This window comes from Centrocercus urophasianus, unplaced genomic scaffold, assembly GCF_019232065.1.
Source record: "Centrocercus urophasianus isolate 14NV4802_14NV808 unplaced genomic scaffold, USGS_Curo_1.0 seq_25, whole genome shotgun sequence".
Lineage (NCBI taxonomy): Eukaryota > Metazoa > Chordata > Aves > Galliformes > Phasianidae > Centrocercus > Centrocercus urophasianus.
The window spans coordinates 5,738,288-5,756,147 of record NW_024884811.1 but is presented as its reverse complement, the minus strand read 5'-3'; the positions used below and the strand labels follow the sequence as shown (position 1 = coordinate 5,756,147).

General features: G+C 37.2%; 1 protein-coding gene across 3 annotated transcripts in view; it reads left to right on the top strand.

Annotated features, from left to right (window-relative positions):
• Nucleotides 1-17,860, top strand: part of MAST4 (microtubule associated serine/threonine kinase family member 4) — a 152,784-nt gene that overhangs the window by 126,637 nt on the left and 8,287 nt on the right. For all 3 annotated transcript variants that reach the window (XM_042825542.1, XM_042825541.1, XM_042825540.1), the window contains exons 15-23: nt 661-826; nt 3,638-3,739; nt 7,298-7,420; nt 7,648-7,760; nt 9,532-9,659; nt 9,753-9,985; nt 11,759-11,959; nt 14,098-14,327; nt 16,575-16,697. In XM_042825542.1, coding sequence (XP_042681476.1) covers nt 661-826; nt 3,638-3,739; nt 7,298-7,420; nt 7,648-7,760; nt 9,532-9,659; nt 9,753-9,985; nt 11,759-11,959; nt 14,098-14,327; nt 16,575-16,697 — 1,419 coding nt within the window. The remainder of the gene's footprint in view (nt 1-660; nt 827-3,637; nt 3,740-7,297; nt 7,421-7,647; nt 7,761-9,531; nt 9,660-9,752; nt 9,986-11,758; nt 11,960-14,097; nt 14,328-16,574; nt 16,698-17,860) is intronic.

The following is a 17,860-nucleotide window of genomic DNA, read 5'->3' as shown; positions in this document are numbered from 1 at the left end:
AGAATCTACTGCAGTAGTTTATAAGCTGTTATTTCTGCATATGTGTTCTGATTGTATTTGTCAATTACTTTGACTAATGCCCAGCAGATTATGGTAGGCTCTTTTCTTTCTGCATTAGGATCTATTAATAAGATGAACAGCCTGACTGTGTGCAAGTGAGTCTGTGAGAGAGATAAATAGAAAACTGTTTTTAAGAGGAATTCAGAAGTCTCAACAGTGTGCTTGTGGAACTGATGATGCATGGTACTACCAGGGGTTCTAAATTCTTTGCTATGGCCCATTTCCCTTTAAGCGTGCCTCATTACCATTGCTTGCAATCTGTTCACAGTAAAATTTACTTAAGATAAAGCCGTCAAAACTTTCATGTAAAGCTAAAGATAGGTTTAAATTAAATAAAATATTTGCTCTGATCGACTTTCATAACATGTATCAAAAACAAACTGTCTTTTGCTTTACAGACATGCAAATGCGATTGATGCCTATATTGTAGATGGAGAATGCAGAAAACAAGTTATGCCAGCAGAATAGCCTAGGATGTACTGAATTTCATTCGTTTTTGTTTCTGTGTTATTCTATATTTCAAGAAAATATATTTCAAGATGTGATATAGCAGGTACTGTTAGACTTAATATACCATCATGCATATTTTCTTTCTTTCAGGTTTGTGGTACACCTGAATACATAGCTCCTGAAGTAATACTGAGACAAGGTTATGGAAAACCAGTGGACTGGTGGGCTATGGGTATTATTCTTTATGAATTTCTTGTTGGGTGTGTGCCATTCTTTGGAGATACACCAGAAGAGCTGTTTGGACAAGTAATCAGTGGTGAGGATCATCTTGTAGAACCAGATTTCTTTGTTTGCTGAAATGTCAAACGTTTCCGTTTATGTCAATAGTAAAGATACATACAATGTTACTTGATACACTAAGCTAGTTTTTAAGCTAGTTTTGCTCAAAAGAGACAATGTCATTATTGTAACATGTCATGTGCTATCAAAATAGCAAGAATAAATTTGTTGTAAAAGCTAAACTTACCTTATATTCTTGCTAAGTACAGAAATGCAGTAATACAGGGTACAGTAGCTAAGCTACACTGTTTGAGAGAGACAAAACATGGGTACCGCAGCACAGCGTTTTAGGTCTTCAGTAAAGAAATCCCAGAAAAGGAATGGTTAAATACATTTGCATAAATGGGAAAATGCCTCATGGCATGATGAAGAAATTAACAGAGATGTGATAAAGCCTTGAAACAAATGTCTCCCAAATAATAAATAATGAGAAAGAGAAGGAAACAAATTCAATTCACAGATTGTTAATGATTTCATTTGTGATTGTTTTAGTGTAATGTTATTCCTGTAACAGCTGTTCTTCTTTCATTTAAAATTCAATAACCTTTTAGATGTTAACCTGCAAGCTGACCCTAAGTGTTGTTATGAGGCTTGTGGCAAAACTGAATGATAATTAAACAGAATCATTTACTATCGTACCTGCTGTTTCCATAAATTTTCCAGATGCATAGATGTAGAAGGCCTCTATTTATGCCAAAAGTTTAACAGAACAGCACCTCTGTTACTGAATTTTTCCCAGTCTGTCTTATGGTCTTCTTAAAAGATCCACTAGGACCGAAACAAAACTAACCAAAACAAAACTAACTGAGCCTCTGAATCCTTTTTCTCCGAGAACACAGCAAATCCCCATTTATTCATAAGGAGATAGTTTGCCGTCACCGCGCTCTTCTCCGTCGGTGATGCTGAAAGCCAAGTATGTTTGCAGACTTCAATGAAAAGGATTTGCTTTTGACATATTACCACATTCTAGCTGTTTATGGATATATAACCATGATGTTTTCCAGTGTGATATGCTGAGGCCTGAGTGGCAAAGAGAATCAACTGTTTAATTAACACCGGCAACAGATGCTGACTTTGTTCTTGATGCATCATGTCTGCAGTATATAGTATGCTTTATTTTCCAAATCAGGTTTAGACTGCTATAGAAGCTGTGGGCAGGTGAACATGGAAGTAATCCGTGTTTTTACTGCATTTCCAAACACATGTGCATATGTTTGTATCATTAAGATCTTTGAATGGAGGTGAGGGAGTAGTCCAAATTTAATGACTAAATTTGATCTTTATATTTTGCACGTTACATGAATTTTACATTTTGTAAACTAAATTGTCATATGTTACAAACTAACTGATACTTAGGCAAATAACTTCATCCATGTGATTTGTCTAGAGATTATTTATAGAAGTGTATTTATGCAAACATGATCCATTCTTGCTGCTCCACAACACTGTTGGTCAACATACTTTATTTTTTGATATTTTCCTTTTAATTTTTTCCTTTACAGGAATGTCCTCCTGTAATCACTCCTACTGTCAGTATCTGCAGATGAATTCTTTTCTTGAATAGATTTCGTTGCTATAATATATGGCCCCTTTGAATTCAACTGAAAAAATCATGTTATGGAGTCCAAACTATAGCACAGCATTGTATTCTAGTCTCTGTTCATGAGGTCTGCATTTCTCATGACTCAGTTAAGGCCCCTCATTTTAGCTTCTTCCTTTTTGGTTGTAGTTTGCCTCTCCCCTCAAGTTTTATGAGTAAACAGGGAGGCTTCAGTGTAAAATAGATGCCTAATATGATAGGGTTTAATAATAATCCTCCAGAAACAGGTTACATTTCATGCCTCTTTATTTCAGTACCTTTCTTTATACTTCAAAATACAAAGTTTAAGCCTTCTGATAATTGTTTCTCAAATGATATCAATTTCAAATCAAAAATCTAAGTCATATGATTACAACAAAATCCTTAACATTCTTTTGTTTTCTGAGGTCCTAATACTCTGTTTCTCTGATACTGAAATCTTTGTACCTCCTAAAAAACTACTGCAGGATTTTGTGTAAACCTGTGATGTATTACATTTGTGAAGGCAACCTCACCTAAAATTCAGATAAAAACTATTGTGTAAGCTGTCACAAAGTTTGTGTTAATCTTTAAACTGATGCTATTTTCCAATATTTAATTTAAACGTAGGTTTGGAAAAATTTTTATTCAGTTTTACTTGAATGTTGCAAAGTTAATATTGTGATTGCAGGATTTAGGTGCAACTTGCTAAGTAAAGCCTCTTTAATACAGAGGTGCAAGCGTTTTCGTGTGAACTGTGGGAGACCTGGAAAAAAGCTGCACTGACATAGTCTCCCAGAACAGATGATAATAACTCAACCTTTGCCATGGGTGTAATAACTTCAGTGTACCTAGTAGTGTTAGAGCAGGACTATGGATGTGATCTCTGACTGCTGAGTCAGCTCAGCTGTGTCTGTATTATCGGCAGTTTCCATGGAATAGAACTAAAATTTAAACCATAATGATACAGCATTTACAGGGATGGCTGTGAGAAGGATGAATACAAGCATGATAGTGTTAATAATAGATTTCCCTGTGGTTAAGCACTGTTTATAAAAATAAGTTTATGGGGTCTGTGTGAAAATTATGAAAATCAGAAATAATTGGTATGCAGCAGAGCAACTTGATAAAGTTTCCTGAACTCTGACTAGCTTATGATGACAGCTTCACACAGTTCTTTTCTGAGTGTTGGAATCAGACTTAAATAATAACAAGCTATTTTTCTGTTAGATGAAATCATCTGGCCTGAAAAGGATGAAGCACCACCTCCAGATGCTCAGGATCTCATTACCCTGCTGCTCAGGCAGAATCCCTTGGAAAGACTGGGAACAGGTTAGGACAAACTAGTCCAAACATTGTTTCTGTGCTAGAAGTAACTTATGTTCTGCAGAGGTCACTACACTCTTACTCATGGTTGTTTTTGTTTTTTTTTGTCTGAGGAACATCTTTCAGGATGAGTAACATGACATGCAGTTATGACAAGAGGAAATTTATGGATTTAAATGAGTAATAATGCCTAAGCAAGATGATGGCTGTTCATTTTGTGATGTTTAAATATGATTATTATTTTACTTCTCTTTTACTTGAATAAGTAAAGCAAAGATGTGTCAGAGATGCAGTTAGCCATTAAGTGGGGTTTTTTCATGAACACAGTGTTAAATAGTTAGACATAGAACTAGAGAAGGAGAATCCATACACAACTGATGCTCTTTCTTCCAGAAGCATCTTCACCTGGCAAATTAGTTCCTTCAGACTTTTGGATGGGTGATGAATTAATTACTCAGAAATGACTGAAAAGTCCTACCATTACCATTCAGAACTAGAGCCTTGCATAAAAAATAACGAAATTAAAAGCATGAATGTTAAGGAAATAAACGGGTATCAGAGAGAACACAAATGGTCAGCTTATTCTGCTGTAGTCATTCAGTGCCAAACATGTTCCTTATCAGATGAATAATTTGACATTCTGTATTTGGTACAGTTAGCCTGTACTGGCTAATTAAAGCACTGTGACTTCATGTAATAGAGTTTATGCATTAGTGGGTTGATCACAGAATCACAGAATTGCAGGTGTTGAAAGGGACCTCTAGAGATCATTGAGACCAACCCCCTGCCAAAGCAGGTTCCCTACACCAGGTCGCACAGGCAGGCATCCAGGCAGGTCTTGAACATCTCCAGAGAAGGAGACTCCACCACCTCCCTGGGCAGCCTGTTCCAGTGCTCCGTCACCTCACTGTAAAGAAGTTCTTGTGCACATTTGTGCAGAACTTCCTGTGCTGCAGTTTCCGGCCGTTTCCCCTTGTCCTGTCTCCACTCACCACTGAAAAGAGTCCGGCCTCGCCATTCTGCCCCCCACACCTTAGATATTTATAGACCTGGATCAGGTCCCCTCTCAGTCTTCTTTTCTCAAGGCTGAACAGACCCAGTTCACTCAGCCTTTCTTCATAGGAGAGATGCTCCAGGCCCTTCACCGTTTTTGTGCGTCCATCTCCGCTGGACTCTTTCCAAGAGATCCCTGTCTTTTTTGTACTGGGGAGCCCAGAACTGGACGCAGTACTCCAGATGAGGCCTTACCAGGGCAGAGTAGAGGGGGAGGATCACCTCCCTCGAGCTGCTGGCCACGCTCTGATGCAGCAGGATGTTTTGGGGAATTTGAATGAAAGACAGAAACAAAGAATATTGCATATTATTTTCGAAGTGTTAGTGTGTGTGGGAGCCCTAGTCACTGTCCACCATCCCACTCGCAAAGGACTGAGTAAACAGAGCAGAAGAAGCTTTCCGTGTAAAAAGGCCTAAATATGTAGTCCTACTTAGGTTAAATAACGTATATCATTTGTATACGTATAATGTGGACTCTAAGGAAACCAAGTGGCAGATCAAGTCATCATGACTACTGATAAAATTACTGTCAAAGCTAGGTCGCACATTCAGAGGATGATGCATATTTTTCAAGCTAAAATAAAAAGTGGTGGTAGTAATCAGCTCATAACTGATCTATTCATAGGAACTTGAATACAACCCAGGTTCCAAGTGCTGTTGACACGGTGTCAAACTACAGGTCTTCTTTTGGGAAGTGGTCAAGTGGCAGAAATGACTTGCTCCCTGAATGCATGGGATCTGTGAACAGTCTTCCCTGTAGCTTATGATTTGGAACAAATTACATCCAGTAGATTTGTTTTTCACTCTTGCCCAATGTTAAAATAAAGTGAGGGAGTTGTACTGTGCCCAAGGTGGTTTCTCCAGTTGCTTTCTGTTCATCCTACTGCAGAGGGCACCATCACTATAGTTAAAATGAAGAGCCAGGGATAATTCTGTTCCCTTGTTTCAAACGCATGCATAAGCATATAGCACAAAATACCTTTCAGAGATTTTTGTTTCATTGCCAGGTTGCCTTTTCCTAGTCAGTTGTAGTGTTTATGCAAGACTGTCAACCTGTGAGAGGCTGAACTACAAGTAGCTTGCAAATTCTGTCTCCGTTTTGTAACGGATGAAGAAGTAAATTGGCAAGAATTAGGCTTAAGAGTTGCAGTGATCAGTGCAGCCACATGGAGCATCTGCTCTGTTTACCTAGGAACTGGCTTCCTTAGACTGTTTGTGGTCTCTCAAGAGCTGGCAGTCTGAAGAAAAAATCTTGCAGCCATTTCTTTGAAGCACAGAGGAGTGTTCAGAAGCCACAGTGCAGTTTTTTATTTGTCAGAAACAACTCACAGAAACAGGAGTCTGCAACAGAATGGGTCCCACAGGGGCAATGCAAAACAGCGTGTTTTATCCCAGGCTCCACCGTGCATTTCAGATGATTGTCCTATCTGTTTAATACATATTAGCTAGCTGCATAACATTCCATTGAAATGGTAATTGTGCATTTTCTCAGGGGACCTTAGTAACATGGTCAGTTTGAAAGACAGATACTGTACTCTTTTTGAAGAAGGAAAGTGATGGATTGATTTGAAGTGTCTGAAAACTAGTCAAGAACTATAAAATTTGCTGTAATATCCCATTGTTGCTTTAAGAAAGGTGATTACTCTATGGCTAGTTACTTATGACTAGATGTGATATTGATCTCTTTTGGGAAGATTTGGCTTTTATGAATTTTTCCCAGCTGCAGCCCAACAAATAATGAATCCAGCTTAGAAATCTTGAAATATTTGTAGATCATGAAGACCAATCCTAGAAGATTCATACTTTTTCCATGGCTTTGTCCTGACTTACCCTTGGCATATCAAGTTGGATTGACTGTGCAGTAGTTTGTATGTCCAGCTTACAAAATTACTTCTGTGCTTGTTAATATCCCCACTCACCTCTCCAGGCAATTTCAGTATTTTATTGTTACGGTTTACTGTTATTTCAATATTGTATTGTGTTCTAACAGATTCTGTTTTTAATTGGAAACTAATGCAGCTGTTCAACAGATTATAAAATCAAGGCAGTGATCCATAATAAGCTAAATTACAAAGTATTTTCTGTAGAGCTGTGTATCACTACCGTAAAACACCAAAAGGAATTCCTAATCAGCAGTGGTATTTACATTGAGCAACTATTAAGAATAATTCTCCCATACTTTCTAACTTGCAATTACTCATGCATCTACATTTTACTTTCAGACTTTACTTTTTAGATGATATGTGATTGATGCATTATTATTAGTCTATTTAGAAAAATAGAAATGTTGAAAGAAAAGGCAATACCACCACCACTGAACAAAGAAAACAGGGGTGCTGCTCTGACAGGTTTAGGTGACGCCAGTGAAAAGGAGTAGTAAAGGTTCCTGCCTGCAGGAAGGGATGACTGTCCTTTCCATGCTAATTTACATTCTCTTGACCAGGAATTTAGTTGAAACAATGTCAGAGGATTTGGTGTCGTTTGCTCACTGTTTTTCTCTGGCTCCCCCAGGTGGTGCATATGAAGTAAAGCAACATCAGTTCTTCAGGAGCCTCGACTGGAACGGTCTGCTCAGACAAAAAGCAGAGTTTATTCCACAGTTGGAGTCTGAAGATGACACAAGTTATTTTGACAGTGGGTATTTGCTTGCATTAAAGAAAAATGCAATGAAAATCTTGTTAAAATAATCTTGCAATTTTGTATTTGTTTAGAGCTTACAAAAACCACTGGCAACTGTACAGTTTCAGTGGTGGTATGACAATGCAGAACAAATAAGAATATAATAAAGCTTTTGGCTAATAATAAGATTTATAACTCAGTCCTCCTGAAAAATTCAGTTAATTTGTTTTTCTTATTTGTAGCTCGTTCTGAGAAATACCACCACATGGAAACTGAGGAAGAAGATGATACAAATGATGAGGATTTCAATTTGGAGATAAGACAGTTTTCCTCATGTTCACACAGATTTTCAAAAGTAAGTAAAAATTGCTATAATGTTAATACATATTGTATGCATAAATATTTTGCTGCTTTTCTAGAGTTTGGAAATGTTAGAAATGGAAGAGGTGCATGTTAGAAATGAAAGAGGTGCATGTTAGAAAGAGGTGAATGTTAGAAATGGAAGATTGTTTCTTGAAATTTTAACTGAAAATGATGGGTAAAAAAAATGGGTATCTTGCAGATGATGGTGTAAAAATATAGTGGTAGCCGATACTAGCAGTGAGTTTAAATGACAATAAACTGCAATGAAAAGCAAGGTAGTATTTAGCTTGTCAGTTAAGGAAAGATGTGGATTTGAGCAAGTGATTTGAATGCCATGAAGACAAACTGGCTGTCTAAAAGGAGAGAGCTAATTACTGCTGTACAGGAATACAACAAGAAGAGTGAATGTGCTCAGGATCTTTTGTAGAGGGAAAACTGGCAGAGGGTATAATGGATTAAGAATCAGAATGACTCATCAGTATGCTATTAGTCTTAAATAGCAGTCAACACTGATTTGGAAAAGCTTTCTATTAACGAGCAGTTTCTTGAACCTGTTTAGAAACTATCTAAAGGTATTTTGAAAGTGTATGTTTATATCTTTTGTCTTTTCGGACTTATGCTTTAACTGGTGCATTTTGTACTGGCTTTGCAGTATCAGATGTCTATTATATCTGTGATATAAGATATATAGATGAGCAGCAGAGGGAGTGGCTGTTGATATAATTATCCTTATTCTACGTGAATTCCTTATTTTCACTTGATGGCACATTTCAAATTCAGATATTCAGATATTAACGTTGCAGCTATTCTGAGGATAACTTGGACAAGAAGGCTTACTTCTTTGGAGACAATTTAAAAAGAGGCAGTGGGCACAAACTGAAACTCTGAAAGTTCAGTATGAGCATTGCTTTACTGTGTGGCTGACAGAGCACTGGCACAGGTTCCCTAAAGAGGTTGTAGAGTCTCCTTGGAGATCAAAAGCCAGCTGGAAATAGCAGCCTGCTCTGAGCTGGAGCAAGGGCTGAACCAGGTGACCTCCAGAGATGCTTTTCAACCTCAATCATTATAGCATTCTGTGAACTTCTACCTTTTTCAAAGCTCTGTATCACAATGGTGATTAGTTGTGTTAACATCATTACGTCATGACATCTCTAGCTGTGACTCACAATATGTAGTATATTACAGCCAGCAGTATTTGTATGCTACTTGTCAGATAAGTAAACAGACTTCTGGTGGTCAGATTTTTTTTCTAAATCCTTCAGCTAAGTCATTTATTTTTAACTTCTGCATCAGTTGAGATTCATTTTTGTACTTTCTTCACCTATCTAGTAGATACTATCAGTACCCAAGGGGTAGGTTTTGTAGATACTAAGTCAGTACCCAAGGGGTAGGTTTTTTCTTTTTTAACTTGATGATTTGGAGTGAAATCAATATTTGCACTGATAACCTGGAGACCTCAAGCCTATGGATTTTGTCTGTTGTCTTATGGAGACAATGAAATTGGAAGAAAGCTGTTGAATTTACAATGAGAAGAGTTGCTAATCAAGACCCTCTCTGTAAGGAGCCAAAAAAGCAAAACAAGAAAATGTGTTAAGAATAGAACCTCTGTAGAAATTTTTAAAGGCTTGAGAATTGTGTAGTTTATGTTGTTTACCTGTATAAGAATTTGGAACATGTAGAGCACCACTTGAATAATTTTTTATATCGAATGTGTCAGTGATGAGCCGCTTCTTTATGTCTTTTGTTGTTGTTGTCTGTAATAGGTGTTTAGTAGCATAGACCGAGTTTCTCAAACACAAGGTGATGAAAAGGAGGATGCAGGAGATAAAACAAAAAGTGTCACATTGCCTTCGGTGGAATCTTTAAGCTGGAGTTCAGAATATTCTGAAATGTAAGTAGAAGAAAGTGGTCTGTGTCCTGCTTGTCAGGTATCAGGCTGCCTCATCTTGGTAACTGCATGAGAGTTTGCTTATTTTTGATGCAGACAACAAGTATCTACATCCATCTCCTCTGACACCGAGAGTAGCAGGCAACGACATAGTTCTGGTTTGTTGCCAAAACTGGCCATATCTGCCGAAGGAGAACAAGATGATTCTACCTGCTTAGCGGGAGCACAGGAAGAGCAGGAAAAGCCTGCATTAGTGAGTGAAGAAATAGTGCCAGACGAGCCTGAAGTAACAACTCCAGCAAGTACAATAAGCAGCTCCACACTGTCAGGTAATTCACGTTGTGTCTCTTAACTGCTGATGTTAGAAACAGTTGTGGATCTTTGCTTAGCACTATCATTCATGGATTTAGAAATCCTGTGTTTCAGTACCACTTTAAAATAAAAGATCCTAAAAGGGTTCTGTTTCAGGCTGAGTTTCATATCAGTAAAATCTCATAAAACATGAAATAGCCTGAGCATTTTTTAGAAATGCCAGCAGTTGGCATTGTTTCACTAACTCTCCAGCGCTTCTAGCAAGTGAATAAAGTGCTGATTTGTCCATAGATCCTTGGCAGAATCCTTTTCTTGAGAAGATGAGTCTTAGATAATATGAGAACTCAAAGGACTGTTTTTATTTCTTTTCTTGTCTGTGTTGGTGATTTTTGATTGATAACACTAGAGTCTTTCCAGTTGATGTGTTTTGCAAGGCTGTGCTAACACTTCAGAGTGTTTTTAAGACTTTGCAGTGAAATATATTTGTTTCAGAATTGGCAGTGTAGCCTTTGACTTGTGGAATCACTTGTGTCATTTAAAATCCAGGAAGAAATGTAGTAATCCATTCTCTACTTAAATAATATATCTCCTTTATGCTTCCATTTCCCAGCACAAGCATTTGAGTGCACTGCTGAGGAATCCAGAGCCCTATTATCTTGCTGGTTTTGTACCTTCAGAGGAAAGTTTTATGTAACTGTTGGAAAATCTGGTACTTAATACAGATCTAGGCTTGTATCAATCTCATATTTGTCCCTGTGTTGGCTTGAATTACTTCATCTCCATATTTACCAGATGATTTGTAATTCAATGAGTTGACTTGCTAATCATTGTATTCTGTCTTCTTTCTATTCTCATGCCCGTGATTTCCTCCATAATCTGCATTTTTTCTTCCCTCGACCACTAGTTCTGGGAATACATCCTCAAACCTGTTGAACTGTATAACCACCTCCATCTCTTTCCCTTGTCCAAAACCTTGTGTGTGCTCACTCCCTTCTCAGTGTCATGTTGATTAATCTAGCTGCTAGCCAAAGATGTTAACACAAAACATCTCTTACTCTTTTGTCAGTTACTGATTACACTTAAGAATAATTTCATTTATTTCCATATCCCATTACCAATGGGATATTCTGTGACCTTAAATAAAAAATAGGAAATAGTTTTAATCAAAGTTAGGAGACTCTTGATGCTCATTTCATACAATTTTACTGGCAGAGGTCCATCATTGTTTTTTCAAATTCTATTTTCTTTCATTATGGGAGGTCATAGAATAATACCAATAGGGTTGTAATACTGAGTCTGTAGTGCCTGGTATCTTCCCTTTTCTGAGAGTGATTAAAAAAGAAAAAATCACTGAACAAATAAAAGCAAAAGATAATAATGAAAAGTAGGAGTACAGGTAGTGCTTTAATTACTTTGAAAAAGTTGTTAAGCTGTTAGCAACTTAGGGTTGGAACCTGTTGTTTGCTTTAGAAGTCCATGTGAAAAATAAATGTTTATGTGTGTTCAATGCATGTTAAAGTTCTTCAAGGCTGATGTTGCATGTTGAGCTACCAGACTTGCTTCTGCTTTTGTTTACATTCTGCTTCCGTCAGTGAATACAATATATTGCAGACAGTATTATTTCAGTTCATTCTGTTGAATTTGTGCATGTTTGAGAGAGTTCTTCAGATTTACAAATTGGCTTTTTGTGAATTTCTAGACGGAAGGAAAAAACTTCTCACCATTGCACTGTTTCCTTTCCCTGATCTTCAGTTTTGCCTCATTGTGTTTATCCCATTTTCTTTGTACAGTTGGCAGTTTTTCGGAGCACTTAGATCAGATGAACGGACGAAGTGAATGTGTGGATAGCACAGATAACTCCTCAAAGCCTCCCACTGAAGTTGCATTTCAGATGGCTCGTCAGAGATTAGAAAGTACAGAGAAAAAGAAGATCTCTGGAAAAGTTACGAAGTCCCTTTCTGCAAGTGCTTTGTCCCTCATGATCCCAGGAGGTAAAGCTAACTCTGTCCTTTGATGTAATTTGTGCATAGTGCACGGTTTCTGATGTAAATCCAAGATTTTGTTGAGTCTGGAATGGGTTTTTTGTCACATTTTTATTTCTGTAATTTATATGTGACTAAAGATCCAGTCTGGTCTTCAATTTAGAGTAGTCAAATCACAGCTGAGGGATTTGCTCTGACGACAGACTGTCACGTAGTGGTAACTACAGTGCTGCGCAGAAAGGATACAGGCTTCACTCTACTTCATCCTCTAGAATGACTGTAGCTTAAGTCCTAAGCAGCTCACTTGTACAGCATCATGAATAGGTGCTATTCTGTTACAACACCCTGATTCTTTCGTCTCTTCAGCAGAAAGATGATGAGCCAGAGTGAAGTCTGAAGTGAAAATAGGTTGAAAGCTAAACTCTCTTCTGTACTACATTGGCTTATATGTAGTAAACCAAATGTGAAGCCAGAAATACTGCTTTGAAGTGGCGAAAGTATAGGAGTAGTACTGGGTGTTTCTAGATGGGGCACTGGCATTTTATGCCACAGTAATTCAGAATAAAAGTCCAAATTGCCGCAACTGAGCAAAAAGGACTTGCATCTTAACTCTGCTGCCTTCTGTGAGTATCTAGCCTTTTGGCTTGTCTGAGCCACATTGAGTGAAGAGGAATTAGCTTGGGCCATACATAAAGTTTATCTAATATAGTTAATATATGTAAGTAACAAAACTTTGGCTTCTTTGTTTGTTGTTAAAAAATATACAAAGTGGGAAACACTCTGAGCTTATTCTTTGTGTAGACTGTTTCTTCCAAGTAATCACTCTGTCCGTAAGTCAGAGATGTTATTTGATGTACCTCTGTAGCACTCAGTACCAGTTTTTTCTCCTGCTAGTAAAAGGCCTACAAGGCACATTAATTATTCAGACTGGCCATCAGAAAAGCGTGATGCACATGTAGATAATACACACGGCCAAGCATGTTATTTATCAGTTTTGTATTCTAGTGATTCATTTCACAGGTTTCTATATTTCTATAGGTTGAGAGCTGCTAAGTTCAGGGATGATGTCGTCTGAGTTACCACGTTTGTTAAAATGGGGGATTCTTTGAGTTTAATCTCAACATTCTATGGAATCTAAACTTAGCTTTGTTTACACATGGGAATGTTGTCGTTACGTTTATATCAACCAAAATCTCATACGATAGCTCTGGCTATTACTAACAAAAATCCCACCTTATTCATGTTCATGAGTAATATTAAGTATAGAAAGGGATGCCCGTTGTTACTGAGCTGTAAGACCTATGGCTGAGAGTCAAAGGACTTGTCTTGCATTTCAGACAGAAGAAGATGGGGTAATCTGAGAATGCTTCGGAGTCAAAGGGTGACATTAAAAGCTCTCTGTGGGTTAGATTGCTACATGGGATTTCAATGTTAACCCATGTGATACATGGTTACATATCTGTAGGACCCTCTGGTGGCGCGCATCCAGGAGTCAGACTGCGGTAGTTGGTTGACAAAGTGTTATCTAGTGTTATCTCTCTTCACATGACATTACTTGGCACAACAGCCAGCTGGAATATTTCTGGCTTGCATTCCTTTCAACAGCTGTCACCCTGTTGTAATCATTAAAGTACTTTTTTTATTCTCCCACAATTGTGTTTACATTTGCACAAGTGTGAGCTCAGGGTGCTTTCAAAACAGTAAAACAAATAGTTTTTAGAAATTGAAGTTTGGTACAAGCAATCTGAGTTACTGTCCACGAACAACAAGATACTGTGTTTTTAGGTATGTGACTGAATCCAAAAGATAAGTGAATGCTTTCTTACCACTGCTGGTTTACCACTCAGTGCCTGGTTTTGGGTATATTCACAACAACATATGTGTATTTTCTAATTAAAAGGACAAAGTTTACATTTCACGAGCTATTCCTGAGAAATAGGGATTTTATTGTGGGAAGAGAAATTTATTTCTCATATCGAGTTGTTTGTCAGACTTCTGGTTTACTGAGATTCATGCTTAGTGCAAAGGAGAGGGGTTTTAAGCCAAGACAGTGAAATATTTTGGCAGAATAATGCCTTTAAGCAGACTGTCAGATTTGTGTCTGTGTTTGTGTGTGTTCAGAGTAACAGGTGTTTTTTTTCTTCCAGATGTGTTTGGTGTTTCTCCTTTGGGAAGTCCAATGTCTCCTCATTCGCTATCATCTGATCCTTCGTCCTCTCGAGATTCCTCTCCTAGTCGTGATTCTTCAGTTGCTACTGCAAGTCCTCATCAGCCAATTGTAATTCACAGTTCAGGAAAAAAATACGGCTTCACCATCCGAGCAATCAGGGTTTATGTGGGAGACAGTGATATTTACACTGTGCACCATATTGTTTGGGTAAGATAATAATTTTATTTCCATAAATCCAGAGGAAACTAATGATATATTTACTTTCGATCTTTTGTACACAGGGTATCTGTTGACAGCTACTCTGGAAATGTAGTGTAGTATAAGTGGTAATGTGCTGAGTAGTAGTTTGAGAAGAAGATTTGTGACTGCACAATGCCAGTGCTGGCTGTAGCAACCCAAACCAATATAATACACATCTTTGACAGAAGTAGTACCTACTTATCATCACAGAAGTACAGGATGATTTATGTTGGAAGGGGCATCAAAGGGCATATCATCAAGGGACATATCATCTACCTGTAACCCCCATGCTGTGGACAGGGTCACCTCCAACTAGACCTGGTTGCTCAGGGTCCCATCCAACTTGCCCTTAAACGTCTCTAGGGATGGGGCATCCTCAGCTCTGGGCAACCTGTTCCAATGCCTCTCTGAGTAAAGCATATCCTCCTAACATCCAATCTAAACTCTCTTCTTTTTGTTTAAAAATGTTCCCACTTGTCCTGTCACTATCATACTATGTAAAAAGTTGATCTCCCTCCTGCTTATAGGCTCCTTTTAAGAACTGGAAATCAGCAGTGAGATCTCCATGCAGTCTTTTCTTGTCCGTACTGAATAAGCCTAGCTCCCTCAGCCTTTCTTCAGAGGAGAGGTACTCCAGCCCCCTGACTAGCTTCATTTAGTCCTATGGACCCACTCCAGCAGGTCTACATCTCCCTTGCTGGGGCCCCCAGACCTCATGCTGACCTTCTACGTTGGTCAGTTTTACTTCTAGCAAATTTGGCATTTGTAAACAGGTTACAGTGGCTTATAAAAGCCTAAAGAGTTGATGCAGCCTTTCTTTGGCAGCAGAATCTGCAAAACTAGAAGATTGTAAACTGTTGAAATATTAATGGAGTTTATTAAACTGCTTCAGTTAGGAGATTCATAAAAGCCAGATTAGTTAGATATTTTACTACTCACAAGTAGGATATTTTCAACTACTGACTTTTTTTTCTGTAGAAATTTGCAAATCGTTTTGAATGGTGAAAACCTTTGAGGATCTATTGTACAGAAAAAAGACTAACAGAATATATGTATATATATATATTTATAATTGAATTTGATTGTGTATGATGTTTATATATTATACGTCACATATAGGTATATATTATATATGTAATATGTATGTATATACTATACATTTTACATATCTTTGTGTATGTAAACAGTAATCTAACATACTCCAACTACCTTAAAATAATTTTGAAAAATTCCTAACAGGTATGTAAGAAGCTTTGGAGTTTTGAATGAGATTCTAAGTATCCATTGTATGCTTTGAAATAGCAATGCTACTGATGAAGTGGAGTATCATTCATGTTTTATTCATGTTTTTTACCTCTCAGACCTATTAGTTCATCAAGAACATTGAATGCGGAGATTGTGTATATGTGATAACAAATCCAAAAATTGGACTTCTCATGTCTGATAGGGTGTCAAATCAGTGAAAGGAAGGGAAGAAAAATAATTTTGCATTGCAGTAAAAGTGAAACTTGGCATTTTTCAGAAGATTACAGATATTTATTTATTCTTTCATATTTATGTATTCAGCCACTGCTGAGGCTCTGTAGCCTCAGTATTGACTACATGACATAAAATTCTTGAAAAGCTAATTTTAGAATGTAATAAATTATTTAAGCCACCTTCAAAATTATTTGCAATTCAGTTTGTTTTGGTGCTTTACCAGCTTTGTCCTGCACTGTTCCCTCCAGTGGGTTAGGCTGATGAATTCGATCCAAATACCAAGAGTCCATGGCTACGTGGTGGAGTTAAAACTTTGCATTGTGATTAGAATACTGTATGTGAGCACTGCTTTTATTACACAAGTATTTATCACTGTCAGATGTTAAAATCTGGATCTGAAATTTTGTCTTGGGCACGCTTTTATGGTGCCCTGCTAAACAGAATTAAATGGCGACACAGCATTTCAGTGAGCTTTGAAACAATTCTAGCCCTGTGCTCAAAGATGAAGCAACAATTGATGATGAAATAATTTGCCTGTACTTTTTGTCTTCCTTCATTGAACTTGGTATCTGTAAGTTTTCTTTGTTGGGTTAAAAAGCCAACTGTTATTTATATTATTATAATAATAATGAATATTATATATTTATAAGCAAGAGCGATGAAAAAAAACTACTATTGAAAGTCTGGGAATTAGTTAACAAGAGTTTGTTTATTATTTTCATTTGTGATTTCTAGAATGTGGAAGAAGGAGGTGCAGCATATCAAGCTGGTTTGAAAGCTGGGGACCTAATTACTCATATCAATGGAGAGCCAGTGCATGGTCTTGTTCATACGGAAGTCATTGAGTTGTTGTTAAAGGTAACTCCTAGACATGTGGGATACAAAATCCATTGCTCTTTTTCATGTAGGATCGTGGGGTTACGTTTTCTTTCTTCAGAGAGAAACATGCTTCATAAAATTCTGATCCCGCAGTTGGCTTTTCATGAATAGCCGCTGCAGTGTCTCTCTTACAGAGTTTTTAAAGACCTGTTCCATTAGAAAATTTAGGTATGTTTTATTCTTAAAAACAAAAGATTTTAACTATTCACTGTAGCTCATTATGCTGCAGATTTTTTGGTGATCTTTGTAGCACAGACTGAAGAAATTCAGAATTATTTTACATAGCAGTATATTAACTTCTTGTATTAGTAACAAATTTAATGGTGCTCTGTGCAGTTTTGTTTGTAAAAGTGAGTTATAAAATTAGTTATAAAAGAAGACTAGAAGGCAATGAAATAGAAGGAAATAAAAAGAGCTGGGGAAAGATGCAAATTAACTTAAGCTTAAATCTTTTTTTTTTTAATGTCTTGAAACAAAGAGGAACTTCCACATTTTACAGTTCTGCAAGAAACCTGTGAGATAAAATTTTGCAATGTATGGCAGTTGGGTAAAACTGCATAAAAACTGCAGAAAAGCAGAAACGCAACAAGCTTGCACACACAGTGCAGAAGAATATACTTCATATGAATGTACTTAAAATATGAAATTGTTGCTATCCAAATGTGATACCATACATTAATTTATTAAAATTCATATGAGCATTAGAAGTGTGTTGCAGTACTATGCCATACTAAGAGGGAGGCTTGGATTTTTAAAAACAAATATACTTATTTCCACTTGTATTTTTGTACTGAACTGCTGTCATCTCTCTGTTCATGTAAGCAACCGTAAAAATCTTAATTTAGTTATACGTTCCTTTTTTTGAATAAAGTAAAAGTACTGATCAGGACCCATAGTGAAATTTATCTCCTCTGATTTGCCATTGCTAGTATCCTGAGATGTGACTGGCTAGTGAACAGAGCACTGTGCAGTGACAGCTGTTCTTGGTGGGGAAAAAAGATGTTTCTATAGAAACTTTGAAGATTGCAGTATTATCCTTGGTCTGTCTAACTACAATCACTGGAATTTCCCATTGTCTTGAAGCTTGTTCTTGTAATGGAGGAAGTTCAGAAAAATTGACAGCATTTTGAGAAATTTCCAGT